We start from the raw sequence: 14,306 nt of genomic DNA, 5'->3' as shown, positions 1-14,306 counted from the left end.
CCTGGCCACTTTCTAACTTTAAAAAAAATAGTGTGGGATTTTCCTGCTGTTCCCATGTTCAGGATCTTCGGTCTCGTTGACGATGCCCCCCCAACCATGAGTTCCCAAGAACTGTTTTAACTTAAACCCCTTCTCTCCGCAACACAAGTATATACTGTTGGCCTTACTGATGATGCCACACATTCCAAGAATGGATTTTAAGAAAATCATGCATCCTATTAGCATACCATTTTCAAAGGCGATATAATTTCATGTCAGGATGATTAAAAGCTTAAAAGGAGGGTCTTGAAGGACAGTGCATAGAAAGGTTTATTGCAGAGTTTGAATCTAGACAGCTGAACTCAGCCACCAATGGAAGGGAAAGTAATTTCATATCTGAACGAGGGCCTGGATGAGGCTATTAAGTGAGGAAGGGGTACGATATTAATCAATTCTGTGATTAATCTGTGATTAATGTTGGAGTAATTTGAACATTTAACAATTTAAAATTGAGACATATTAAACACAGAAACAAGCATGAACATATATAGGGTGTACCTTCGCAAATTTCTGCTGTCTTCACCGAGTTTGTTCCTCATTCAGTGAACTTCCCCTGACTTTCTAGTTCATGCCTTCAAAAGAAATTACAGGTACTCCTGTGTTTATTCTCCTCCTGGCCCTCTTCCCTTTTTTTGTCAGGATTGCACAGTGAGACATCTCTGTACTGATGTACGAAATAGCCCAATTTCAGGTGCCCAGTCAGTTTGTGCATTACTGCATCCACAAGAGCATCAGCTGATTCTACCAAGTGAAGTGTGTGAAATTTAAGAATTCTTTACCATCTTGGAGTTTCTTCTAATCTGCTCAAAGCCCTGTTAGGTAGAGCCAACTGCAGTGGCAATGGCAACGGAGCTTTTTGAGATGTCACAATCTCAGCAGCGACTGCAAGAATTTGGAACAATAGTGATCTCTGTCACCCATCAGAAAACTAGCGGCGGGGCAGTCAAAATCACCCAGATTTCTTCCTCGCCCTGATGTCAGTGGGAGCAGACTATATCTGATTGTAACCTGCTCTCCTGAGAAGATGGCAAAGGTACTGGTGCAAAACTGGTGGAATCCTCTTTTCAAAGGTGAATTGGGTCTGCTGACATCTTTTTTTTTTAGCTGTATTGTTCAGCATCCCATTGGTTTTAATTATTCCTACTACAGAATGACTAGACATGCTGATGACTCCTTTTTAATTTGTTCACAAAATGTGACAATGCTGTTGAGTTAGGGAGCCTCACTTTAACCTTCAGCTTCATTCTTACCCCCTTCACCTTCACTTGTGGCACACATTTTCTGTTCTTTACGTAATCCTGACCATACAAATTCCATTAGTCATTGTTCAACCCATACAGACTTTGTGTCCAACTTGTGTGGTGGATCTTAACCAGCCTTCTCCTAGTTTGGTAACATGTGAAACCAATTTGCCTTGCGTTTCTGAAGCCAAATGTGACTGGACCAATGACATTTGCTATGTTTCTAGATAATGAGCAGTTTGCTTATAACTTATCTGGTTGGCCTTCCTTTAAGTCACCCTCTCTCAGTCTTCTGCCTGCCCCTAAACTGTGACCTATCCTCCCACTTGTAAAGTGCTTTGGAACATCCTGTTATATTAGAGGTGCAACAACATTTAAAGTTTTTGTTTTAGCTGTTAAGCTGCCCCCTTGTCTGCTATAAATTTCTATATCCAAACTGCCCGTAGGAGAATTGTGCTGGCTGGTTGGCGTGCTGAGGCCAGATCCCTAAAATCTAATGGAGAAGATGCCTGGCACTTGGGGTCATGGTGGTGGTTTTGAGGCAGGAAAGGGGGTTGGGTGGCAAGAACTTAAAGACACAGGGCTGGATTCTCCGTTTTTGACTAAATCCCCACGCCGTCGTGAAAACTGGCGTCAAGAGGCCACAGATTCACCACTTTGCTGGTGGCTAGCAGGCAGCCGTGCGGCTGTAGCTGCCGATACGGCCCCCAGCACCTCTGGGTCAGAGGCCGCGCATGTGCACGTAGGCGGCCTCCAGCAGCCGTGCCGTGCTCCATGGTGGACCTGGACCGACAAAATAGTTCCCCGCACCGTCCGCTCGCGCGCTCCGGACCGCCCACACACATTGCCCCCAGCTTCAAATGAAGCCCCCCCCCCCCCCCCCCCCCCCCCCCGCCATGTGAGAATCCCGGACGGTGGGACCATGAGAGGTCCACGCCGTCGGGAATTCGGCTGGTCATTGCGTGGCGGGCCTCAGGCAATGAACTGAGGCGGTGAAAACTTGGCACGGCATACTCCATATTCGGGGGGGGGGGGCGGGGGGGGGAGTGGAGAATTTAAAAACCGGCGCTGCTTCCGATTTCGCCTCAAAAGTGGATTCTCCGCCCCGTCGCCGAACGCGATTTCGGCGCCCTGGAGCGGAGAATCCAGCCCGCAGAGTTCATTTACTCTCAGATTCCCTGAACTCTGTCTTTTATTGATAAAAATGCACTTGGCTGAAATAAAGGCTGTAATTACGAGGTAAGCATCAATAAAACCAGTTGGACAAGTTACTTTATATTACAAGGAGGAGTTGAGGCAAAGTGCATACAGATATTTGAATGGAAGCTAGATAAGCACGAAGAAAGATAGAGAAATGTTAACTATGTTAGATGAGGAGCGGTGGGAGCAGGTTCGATGAGAGCATGAACACAGGGATAGACCTGTTGGGCTGAATGAATTGTTCCTGATAGTTCGATGAAACTATGTGCTGGGGCACAGTTGTTTCTTGTTCTCAAACACAAACAATAATGGCAAATACATGTCCGAAGCATTGAAACTGTATGTGTTTCATGCACAGATATTTGTTTTCTTCTTCATGAATGGAGTGACCTTTGAGATTGTTCACTGAAGGAGACTTTTGAACAGAGCTTCATTTACCTCTCTCCTCTGTAAACCTGTGGTTAATATAATCAAAATGGAAAATACATTTTGGGTGAGATTCTCTGGCTTTCCCGCGTCTTGTTTCTCAGCGGTGAGAGACAGCCCGTCATTGACCAATGGTGGGACCTTCTGGTCACGCCTCTGTCAATGGGATTCCCATTGAATCCACCCCACACCGCCGGGAAACCCGCGGTGGAGCGGTGCCATCAGCAGGACCGGGAGACCCTGCCAGCATGAACATCCAGACAATCTCGCCTGACTTCTAAGTTGTAAATTAAGAACACTAACAGTTATTCTATCAAATATTCTCCAGAAGAGATTACTTTCAGGCTTTATCATAGTGCTAAGTGTTCCTCTAATTCCATAAATGTGTAGCAAATATCTCGTCCTTTGAGAATTGAGGAGGGCAACACAACAGATGCTCAACAGGGTACAATTCTAAAGCAGGTACAGAAACAGATAGACCTGGGGCGATAGGTGCACAAATATATCAAATGTGGCAGGACAGGTTGAAAAAGTGGTTAAAAAGACCTTCATGAGGTGGGGCACAGAGTACAAAAGCAAGGCAGTTATGATGAACTTTTTTAAAATTCTGGTTCGGCTTCAACTGAATTATTATGTCCCATTCTGGGCACTGCACATTAGGAAGGATGTGAAGGCTTTGGAGAGGCTGCAGAAAAGATTTCCCAGAGTGGTTCCAGGGATCAGGAACTTTAGTTCGGTGGACAGTTTGGGGAAGGTGAGGCTGTTCTTTTGACAGAAGAGATGGTTGGGAGAAGATTTGATGAACAACAGCAGCATGAGGGAAAGAATTATTAACACTGAGTGGTTAGGATCTGGAATGCACTGCCTGAGACTGATGGAAGCAGATACAGTTGGAGCTTTCGGGGGAAATTGGATAGCAGCTGACGACAGACAATTTGCAGGGATGTTGCATAATGGGGCAAGCTCAGTTGCTTTAGCAGATGAGATAGCATGGTTATGATAGGCAGAATGACAGATACTGAAGCCATTCTCTAAATGCTATGATTTATGGTAACAATTAAAAAAAACACAAATTGCCAAATTCTGTAGATGTTGTGGAGCAAGTTTTGTTCCCACAGTCAGAGACATGTATCAAACTATTTCAGTTGTTCTCAGATCTGTTTGTTCTTCTGAAATGTTGAACACTTTGTGATTGATAATATGAATGAAAGGTCACAGGCACTGAGGAATCTTTACTACTTTGGATCTGGATCCAAATCTTCTGCCTGACCTATTTATTCTCAGTTTCTTTGCACAAGAAGTGTCTGAAATACAAGGTCCAGGTTCAGTCTGCCACGAGGCGGTGCCTGCCCTTTGTATCGGATGATGTCAGCCATGCGTTGTGGAAGTCCTAATTAAAAGGAAGCCCAATCACTGGGATTGTCTAATTGTAGATTTCAAAATTAGGGGGTGTTATGTGATGCTTCCTGCTGGATTTTTATGGTGTAGGATTTGACTATTATTGGACCAATGCTCCTTGAAGGATCAAGAATAAAAAAGTTGGTCCCCACCCGTCTCTCTGCTGTTTAGAGCAGTGAGGACTGAGTCATCTGTCCTCGGTTAGATGCTCTGTCAATGCCAATTTGGCTGGTCTTCAGTGATGATGTGATAATTGACTTCATTGTTGTTGCTGCGTTGTTGCATTCGGAAGGATAAAAACTGGTGAAGCTAACTTGGTGAATCTCCAATGACCTCTGGTAAATGTGCCCACATACCTTGCCAAGATTTCACTGATATGGCTGGTACTTGGTGATTACGGTGAGATGCCAGAGGATAATGAACAAGGGTGGGACTGTATACTCAAAATTATTCAATTCTATCTGAAGAAGTAGGGGGAGAAACCAGCAGATTGAGTAGAGTGGCAATGGGGTGGCAAAGTTTTTGTTTTTGAAGAAATATATAGGAGTAAAATCAAGCATTTATCCAATACAGCAATATATTTAAAAGAGAAACAATGAGACAACTGTTGCTGTTTACTGTGTTATATTTCCGCTCCACTGAATAGTCACTGCACCTGAGGGTCAGTCTGCAGAAAGCAGAAGATAACTAAAGCTCAAACATGAAATGGCCATTGTGGTGGTGTGTATTAGGGGTAGTACTGTACCTGTGAAGCCGAGAGGCTATTGGCAGACAGGCCCCGGGTCCTGGTTGGATCTGCCGCCTGCTGGCTCCGCCCAGAAAGGCGGAGTATAAGAGCCCGGGTTCTCCCAGCAGCCGCATTCTGTAACTGAGCTGCTGGGGAACAAGTCTTGCTTAATAAAGCCTCGATTGTCTTCATCACTTCTCGACTTGAGTGAGTAATTGTTGCGCTACAATTTATTAAGCAGACTTAAAAAGACGATGGAGCTCCGGATCGTCCCGGAGTGTCTGCGAATCAGCCCCCATGCAGTAAACTCGGCGGCCGTGTTTAAACACTGGCTAGCATGCTTCGAAGGTTACCTTCGAACGGCCCCCGGCCGGACCACGGAAGATCAGAAAATGCAGGTCCTGGATTCCAGGGTGAGCTCGGAGATCGACACGCTCATCGAAGACGCGGAGGATTTCCCGACGGCGCTCACCATGCTGAAAGGAGTCTACATTCGGCCCATACACGAGGTCTACGCACGCCACCAACTCGCGACGAGACGGCAAATCCCTGGAGAATCGCTAGACGAGTTCTACAGCGCACCGTTGATATTGGGAAGGAACTGCAACTGCCCGTCGGTGAGCGCACACGGAGCTCCTAATTAGGGATGCTTTTGTGGCAGGTATGACTTCTTCTCAAATTCGCCAAAGACTGATAGAGAGAGACTCGTTAGGACTCACAGAGGCACGGGCCCTTGCGACCTCCCTCGACGTGGCCTCACAAAATGCCTGCGCCTACGGCCCCAACCGCGCGGCAGCCCCTTGGGCTCCGTGGACCCCCGTTGCGACCGACTCCCTGGCACCCCCCACCTCCCCCGCAAGCCTGCGCGGCTGGAGCACCAGACCATCCCGGTGGGCCCCGCTGCTATTTTTGCGGGCAGGCGAAACACCCCCGGCAGCGCTGCCTGGCCCGCTCAGCTATTTGTAAAAGCTGCGGCAAAAAGGGGCATTACTCAGCGGTGTGCCAGTCCCGGGGGGTCGTCGCAATCTCCGGGGGAGAACGGGGACAGCAGACTCAACCCCCCCAACGATCCATGTGCGGCCCACGGGCGCCGCCATTTTGGGTCCCGGACACCACGCGGGGAGGATGGGTGCCGCCATCTTGTGACCCCCCCCGGCCACGTGCGATTCATGGGGTCGGCCATTTTGTCCGCCCCCGACCGCGTGCGATCCATGGACGCTGCCATCTTGGCTCATAGCCAAGGACCCCAGCATAGACGGCTCCACGGGGTCTGAAGAAAATGCCGCGATGCAACAACCACGACTGGCTTCGGTGACCCTGGACCAATCGCGGCCCCGGACGCTCCAAACGGCAACAACAACGGTGCTGGTCAACGGGTACGAGACACCATGCCTGATCGACTCTGGGAGCATGGAAAGTTTTATCCACCCGGATACGGTAAGACGCTGTTTTCTTTCCATTTGTCCGAGCACCCAAAAGATTTTTCTGGCAGCGGGATCCCATTCTGTAGAGATCAAAGGGTTCTGCATCACGAACCTAACAGTGCAAGGGAGGGAGTTTAAGAATTATAGGCTTTATGTCCTTCTCCAACTCTGCGCTCCCACTCTCTTAGGGTTAGATTTCCAGTGTAACCTCCAGAGCCTAACGTTCCAATTCGGCGGCCCAATACCCCCACTCACTATCTGCAGCCTCGCGACCCTCAAGGTTGAATCGCCATCCTTGTTTGCGAACCTCACCCCGGATTGCAAACCCGTCGCCACTAGGAGCAGACGATACAGCGCCCGGGATCGGACGTTTATCCGGTCTGAAGTCCAGCGGCTGCTGAAGGAAGGCATAATCCAGGCCAGCAATAGTCCCTGGAGAGCCCAGGTGGTAGTTGTGAAGACCGGGGAGAAACAGAGGATGGTCGTAGACTATAGTCAGACCATCAATAGGTACACGCAGCTCGATGCGTACCCTCTCCCCCGCATATCTGACATGGTCAATCGAATTTCACAGTACAAAGTCTTTTCCACCGTGGACCTCAAGTCTGCATACCACCAGCTCCCCATCCGCCCGGGTGACCGCAAGTACACGGCCTTCGAGGCAGACGGGCGGCTCTACTATTTTTTAAGGGTCCCATTTGGCGTCACAAACAGAGTCTCGGTCTTCCAACGTGAGACGGACCGAATGGTTGACCAGCACGGGTTGCGGGCCACGTTCCCATACCTCAACAATGTAACCATCTGCTGCCATGACCAGCAGGACGGTGCCAACCTCCGCAAGTTCCCCCAGACCGCTAACGCCCTGAACCTCACCTATAATGAGGAAAAATGCGTTTTTAGCAACAACCGTCTGGCCATTCTCGGATACATAATGCGTAATGGAGTGATAGGCCCCGACCCCGAACGCATGCGCCCCCTTATGGAATTTCCCCTCCCCCACTGCTCCAAAGCCCTGAAAGGCTGCCTGGGCTTCTTTTCGTACTATGCCCAGTGGGTTCCCCAGTACGCAGATAAGGCCCGCCCGCTAATCCAGTCCACTACCTTCCCCCTGTCGACAGAGGCCCGCCAGGCCTTCAGCCACATCAAAGCGGATATTGTAAAGGCCACAATGCACGCAATCGACGAGTCCCTCCCCTTCCAAGTCGAGAGTGACGCATCCGATGTAGCTCTGGCGTCCACTCTCAACCAAGCGGGCAGACCCCTGGCCTTTTTCCCCTGGACCCTCCACGCCTCAGAAATCCGCCACTCCTCAGTGGAAAAGGAAGCCCAAGCCACAGTGGAAGCAGCGCGACATTGGAGGCATTACCTGGCCGGTAGGAGATTCACTCTCCTCACTGACCAACGGTCGTTAGCCTTTATGTTCGATAATGCACAGCGGGGCAAAATCAAGAATGACAAGATCTTGAGGTGGAGGATTGAGCTCTCCACCTATAACTATGAGATTTTGTATCGTCCCGGAAAGCTGAACGAGCCGTCCGATGCCCTATCCCGCGGCACATGTGCCAACGCACAAGTCGACCGCCTCCAAGCCCTCCACGAGGACCTCTGCCACCCGGAGGTCACTCGATTCTACTATTTTGTGAAGTCCCGCAACCTCCCCATCTCTGTTGAGGAGGTCCGTACAGCCACCAGGAACTGCCAAATTTGCGCAGAGTGCAAACCGCACTTTTTCAGGCCAGATAGAGCGCACCTGATAAAGGCTTCCCGTCCCTTTGAACGCCTCAGTTTGGATTTCAAAGGCCCCCTCCACTCCACCGACCGCAACGAATACTTCCTAAACGTGGTGGACGAGTACTCCCGTTTCCCCTTCGCCATCCCCTGCCCCGACATGACAGCGGCCACAGTCATTAAAGCCTTCGGCACTACCTTTACTCTGATTCCCCGCGTACATCCATAGCGACAGGTCCTCCTTCATGAGCGACAAACTGCGTCAGTTCCTGCTCAGCAAGGGCATTGCCTCGAGCAGGACGACCAGTTACAACCCCCGGGGGAATGGTCAGGTAGAGAGGGAGAACGGTACGGTCTGGAAGACCGTCCTACTGGCCCTACGGTTCAGAAATCTCCCAGTTTCCCGTTGGCAGGAAGTCCTCCCGGATGTCCTCCACTCCATCCGGTCGCTGCTGTGTACCACCACTAATCAAACGGCTCAAGAGCGCCTCCTTGTCTTCCCGAGGAAGTCTTCCTCCGGAACGTCGCTGCCGACCTGGCTGGCAGCCCCAGGAACCATCTTGCTCCGAAAGCATGTGCGGGCGCACAAATCGGACCCGTTGGTCGAGAGGGTTCACCTTCTCCACGCAAACCCTCAGTACGCCTACGTGGCGTACCCCGACGGCCGACAGGACACGGTCTCCCTGCGGGACCTGGCGCCCGCCGGAAACACACACACACCCCCCCAACACCAATCACCCCCTCCCTCCCACCGGCGCACCCCACGACCGCTCCCTTCCCGGGTGGATCGGTCCTCCTCCCGTGCCCGCCCAGGAGTAAAGAAACAGGGACGAACAGCGCAACGCTCCCAGAGACGACAGTGCCCGAGCCAGCACCTGCACCACCACCGGGGCTGAGGCGATCGACAAGGACGACCAGGCTCGACTCGTGGAATCCGCGTGACAAAAATCTGTAAATAATTCTGACAAAATCTGTACATAGTTAACTGTTGGGCTAAATGCATAGCCACTGTACAAAATTAGTTCCAGGACCAGCCTTGTAAACCCCTACCACCATGCGACCCACCACCCTGCCGGGTTTTTTTTAACAAGGGGTGAATGTGGTGGTATGTATTTGGGGTAGTACGGTACCTGTGAAGCCGAGAGGCTATTGGCAGACAGGTCCCGGGTCCTGGTTGGATCTGCCGCCTGCTGGCTCCGCCCAGAAAGGCGGAGTATAAGAGCCCGGGTTCTCCCAGCAGCCGCATTCTGTAACTGAGCTGCTGGGGAACAAGTCTTGCTTAATAAAGCCTCGATTGACTTCATCACTTCTCGACTTGAGTGAGTAATTGTTGCGCTACAGCCATGCTGCTGGCCCCTTGCAGTGTAGCTCATGCAATGTTAACGTATCTTCATCTCCTTTTTTTAACCTTTTTGGGGAATAGCGGGGCAAGTGGTGGAAGTGGTGTTGAACCACATTGAACGCTCCTTCCTTGACTAACAAGTCCTGACTTAGAACTCAAACTCGGAGCTTCTGGTCCAGCGGTAGGGGTTCTATCGCTGTGCCACAAGGCGTCCAGGTCGCAGTGCCCTCTGCGTCAGTCTCATCTGGAGCATAATGTAAGTCTTCCACTGATTCGATGCACATCTTTGAAACTTGGACCATGGTGATCCATCACTCACTGCTGAACATACATTCAGCTGGATAACGGACCCTTCCACCACCACCCAAGCGTACGAGCATTATTTAAAGGACGAGTCATCTAATGATTCAACTTACAAGTGAGGTGCCTGTGACAATTTGACAAGGAATTATTCAATGAATGGCATAACACTGGGAAGTTTCGAGGAACAAAGGAACCTTGGCGTGTTTTTCCACAAATCTCTGAATGAGAAAGGGTAGGTTAACAGGATGGTGAAAAGGGCATATTGGACACTTACCTTTATCAATTGAGAGATATATTATAAAAGCAGGGGCCATGTTGGAGTTGTATAGAACTTTTCTGAAACCACAGCTGGAGTACTGTATGCAGTTCTGGTCGCCACATTACAGAAAGGTTGTGATTGCACTGGAGGTGGTGCAGAGGAGGTTCACCAGGTTGCTGCATGGGATGGAACATTTAGGTTCTGAAGAGATGTTGGATAGGCTTGGGAGGCTTTCATTGGAGCAGAAAACTGAGGGGCGACCTGACTCGGGTGGACAAGATCATCAGGGGCATGGACAGGGTGGATAGGGAGCAGCTGGTCTGGTTAGTTGAAGGGTCTGTTACGAGGGGTCACAAGTTCAAAGTGAGGAGCAGGAGGGTTTTAGAGGATGTGAAGAAAAACATTTTCACCCAGAAGGTGGTGATGGTCTGGAATGCCCTGTCTGGGAGGGTGGTTGAGGCAGGTTGCCTCATATCCTTTGCAAGGTACCTGGATGAGCACTTAGCACATCATAACTTCCAAGGCTATGGGCCAAGTGCTGGTATATGGAATTAGATAGGTAGGTCAGGTGTTTTTCACATGTTGGTGCAGACGCGATGAGTCGAAAACTCGCTTCTGCACTGTGTGATTCTGATTCTGTGATCTACTATGGAGATGTTTGTGAAAATACTGAGATTTGTTTTTGAGATTTGCTGGTGAGCTGGTGCATCAGGGAGGGCAGATGATTTACCCCCACATCACCCTCTCTATCCTGCCGTCTGCTGGAGATATAGGGGAGCTATAGCGAGTGGAGCACATGCTGTGTTTTCAGAAAGCTTTCAGGAGCAATTCCTGAGGTGACAAGGAAGTGTTCATGGAACTTATCATCTTCCTCAACAGGACTGGAGTCGAGGGATGCGATCTACCTGCCGGCCATGTTGCGCCTGCAAGTCAGCGTGCCATGGTACAACGTGGCCGGTAGATGTCGGGAGACCTCACTCCTAATGGGGCTGGTTTAGCACACTGGGCTAAATCGCTGGTTTTTAAAGCAGACCAAGGCAGGCCAGCAGCACGTTTCAATTCCCGTACCAGCCTCCCCGAACAGACGCCGGAATGTGGCGACTAGGGGCTTTTCACAGTAACTTCATTTGAAGCAGCCTACTTGTGACAATAAGCGATTTTCATTTCATTTCATTTCCTGGAATTTAGCTGGCTTACTGGGCTCGCAAGATCCAACTTAATTTCGCGGGACGTTGAGATGTTTTGGGTGGGATCGCTTTTTGGCAAATCTGCAGATTCGATCAAGACAGCTAGTCTCACTCTAATATTCAGTTCCCTGAGGTAACCGAGGTATTATCTATCCCTTTCGCCTTGCAGACCTCGGGCGAGCGTCATTCAGTACTGGGAATCACAAACGGGGACCAGGTGGAACAGCACTCATGGGGGTCTCACAGGAAATCGGAGGTCCCCAGGTGCTTGCCATCTTGACGGGATAGCACCCTGGTACTGCTGGTGCCAGGCTGTCACCCTGGCAGTGCCACCTTGGAGCCAGCCTGGCACTGCCAAGGTATCCAGGTGGCACTGTCAGATGGGAAGGGCACTGCCAGGGTGCCAGGCTGGCACTGCCAAGGAGCCAAGCTGGCATTTTTGTACTGATGGGAATCGGGCCCGTGAGTGCCATGTGCATGTGAGGTGAAGTACGGAGAGCCCCGAGGACCCCCTTACAGCTGAGTTGGGGCTTTGGGAGGGTTCGGGGGTTGCGGTGGGGACTCGAGAGATCGGAGCGCCATTTCAAAATGATGTCCCAATCTCTCCTACACTGAGGAGTTCAGGCAAGTGGGGCCCCTCAGTGCAGAAAACGGGACTAAGTGCAGCTGTGGCGTTCCCTGCTGAGGCCCTGCATCAATCTGAAGTCATGTTAGTTAGTGTTGTTTCTCGGCTGTGATAGATCCACCTTCCAGTAAGCAGCCAGTTAAGGACAAGCCAGGCACAAAAAAACGAGAGAGGTTAATGCTGCAGATTAACCGGCAGGAATTATAAACCACTTTCCTCAATTTAGCTGCTAACCCTCCCAGCGGGGCTGCTTATGAGGGCTAAGGCTGGAGCTGGACATGATTCCTCTGCTCAAATACCTGACAACGTGATCTTTCTTCTCCGAGCTTTTGGATTTGTGCTCCAGCCTTTCATCCAGCCTCATAAGGGCTGTCTGTCTTCTGTAGTGTCCATGGTGAATATTTGTACATGACCATCTAAGTTTATTTTTGGCAGTTACACTGTCTCATTTTGTGGTAATCTCTGCAAGAGTGTTGGGCTTGGGCAGAGAGTCGTAAAATCAGCAATAGCTTGAACCGTACACAAGCCCACGAAGATTTGAGATGGGGTTGGTTGGCCCCTTCGTCTGAACACATGGGCAGAGAATCTCTCTGCAGTAATCAGAGGTGAGCACATTCAAAGACCTGGCTGCTTGCCAGACACACTTTTATTTAATGTTTCCTCATTGTTGCATTCCGAATCATTTGAATAGTTTGTGAATTGCAGAAGTGCTCAGGAGAAGGCAGTGAATACAATTTGAAAAACTCCATGCAATATAAGTGACCTTGGTGGAAAATCTATGTTCTGTGTTAAATATTGACCATGTCCGATAAACTAGCTAAAACTTCCAACTGACTGTGAACTGATTTGACTGTATTTTGCAGTTAAAAAGACAAAATCTCACTGGTGCTTAATGAAATTTTTTTCACTTAATCTGAGCCTGCTTATGTGAACTGCAGGTCATGTTTAAAAATACTTATAGGCTATGGAGTTCATCATTGGAAAGCTGCAGTGCAAGTGTTTGTGCTGCACAGCACATTATTTAACACGTGTCTTTTATCTGTGAATAAAATGAAGGAAGGTTCCCTGTTGTGATGTGATTCGATCAGACCATTCCTGTTGAACATCACCTGACTGGTTTTATCCCAGCTAGACTGCCCTGCTCTTGTGGTTGGAGATAGTTGCCAACCTGACCCCACTTGGGCAAATCATTTGATGGACTTTGTTTTAGCCTAAATGAGCTTGGATCTCAGACCCCTCCACAATGGGCTGGGTCTTCCTGTCCTACACATTTGGCCTAGAATTCAGTGTCAAGAGAATGAGCAAAGAGGAAGACTTTCTGGAACGTGTGTGAACGTGAGATAATGTTTTGTTTCTAGTGACATATTCGGTAAATGCTGTGGCACTGCTCTCATTTTTTTTAATTTTTAAGGACAAACTCTTTGAATAGATCTAATCTCTTAATCCTCTGATCCACACAAGCAGCTGATCAGATCAAAAGGATGTCAAGTAAATTCAATAGATTAAAGCTCTTTCAGAGGAATTTCGTTCCAAAGTATCAAGCACTGGTTCTGCTGGTGAAAAGCTTTTCTCTGTTACTTTAACCAGTGTTAAATAAACGTTTTAGTGAAACCAAACAACCCGGAGAAGGTAAATCACTGGTATGAATTAATATTGGGTCAAAATGGTGAGAAAGCAATCCGTTATTAATTCGGCTTGATGGGCGGCATGTGGCGCAGTGGTTAGCACTGGGACTGCAGCGCTGAGGACCTGGGTTCGAATCCTGGCCCTGGGTCACTGTCCGTGTGGAGTTTGCACATTCTCCCCAGGTCTGCGTGGGTTTCACCCCACAAACCAAAGATGTGCAGGTTAGGTGGATTGGCCACGCTAAATTGCACCCCATATCGAAAAAAAATAATTGTGTACTCTAAATTTAAAAAAAAAATTTAAACAATAAAAGAAAAAAGAAAAAAATTAGCCTTGTTCCTCCTGCATCCTTCTGCTCAAACGTTTTTGCCCACCAAAGTGCTGCAAGTGTGAGCTGGTAACTGAGGAGCTAAGGAAATTTGGCATCTAGGACCTGAGTGAACAGGGAAAGCAATGATAAAAAAAATCAAGAAATAGATGGGACGGGATGCTTCGTCCCACCTCGCCACACTTCTGCCTCACCCCGCTGGCGGGATGCTCTGTTACGCCGGCTGGTCAATGGGTTTTCCCATTGTGGGGCAGCCTCATGCCGTCGGGAAACCCCTGGGCTGCCGGTAAAATGGAGCATCCCGCCAGCGGAGAATCCCGCCAATGGACTGAGCAGGACTGAATCTTCAGGAGAAAATTGAATTTCAAATCAGTTACAGAAAGAGAAATAGAAATAGGGAAAGTAAAATTGGAATAACAGAAAAGTTGAGGCAGAAAAGAAAAATATGAAAAA

General features: G+C 49.3%; 1 protein-coding gene across 7 annotated transcripts in view; it reads left to right on the top strand.

Annotated features, from left to right (window-relative positions):
- The window catches only part of LOC140396881 (cytosolic purine 5'-nucleotidase-like), a 139,522-nt gene that overhangs the window by 33,921 nt on the left and 91,295 nt on the right, over window positions 1-14,306 (top strand). Inside the window, exon 1 of one of the 7 annotated variants that reach the window (XM_072485704.1) lies at window positions 12,400-12,504. The exons of 5 other annotated variants lie outside the window; for them this stretch is intronic. In XM_072485704.1, coding sequence (XP_072341805.1) covers window positions 12,473-12,504 — 32 coding nt within the window. In that variant the 5' untranslated portion in view covers window positions 12,400-12,472. Of the gene's footprint in view, window positions 1-12,399; window positions 12,505-13,193; window positions 13,235-14,306 lie in introns of those variants that run through there. One more of the 7 variants, XM_072485711.1, reaches the window with a different exon arrangement.

Source organism: Scyliorhinus torazame, chromosome 20, assembly GCF_047496885.1.
Source record: "Scyliorhinus torazame isolate Kashiwa2021f chromosome 20, sScyTor2.1, whole genome shotgun sequence".
Lineage (NCBI taxonomy): Eukaryota > Metazoa > Chordata > Chondrichthyes > Carcharhiniformes > Scyliorhinidae > Scyliorhinus > Scyliorhinus torazame.
Note: the sequence above shows the minus strand (reverse complement) of the source record. Positions and strands in the feature narration are given on the sequence as shown.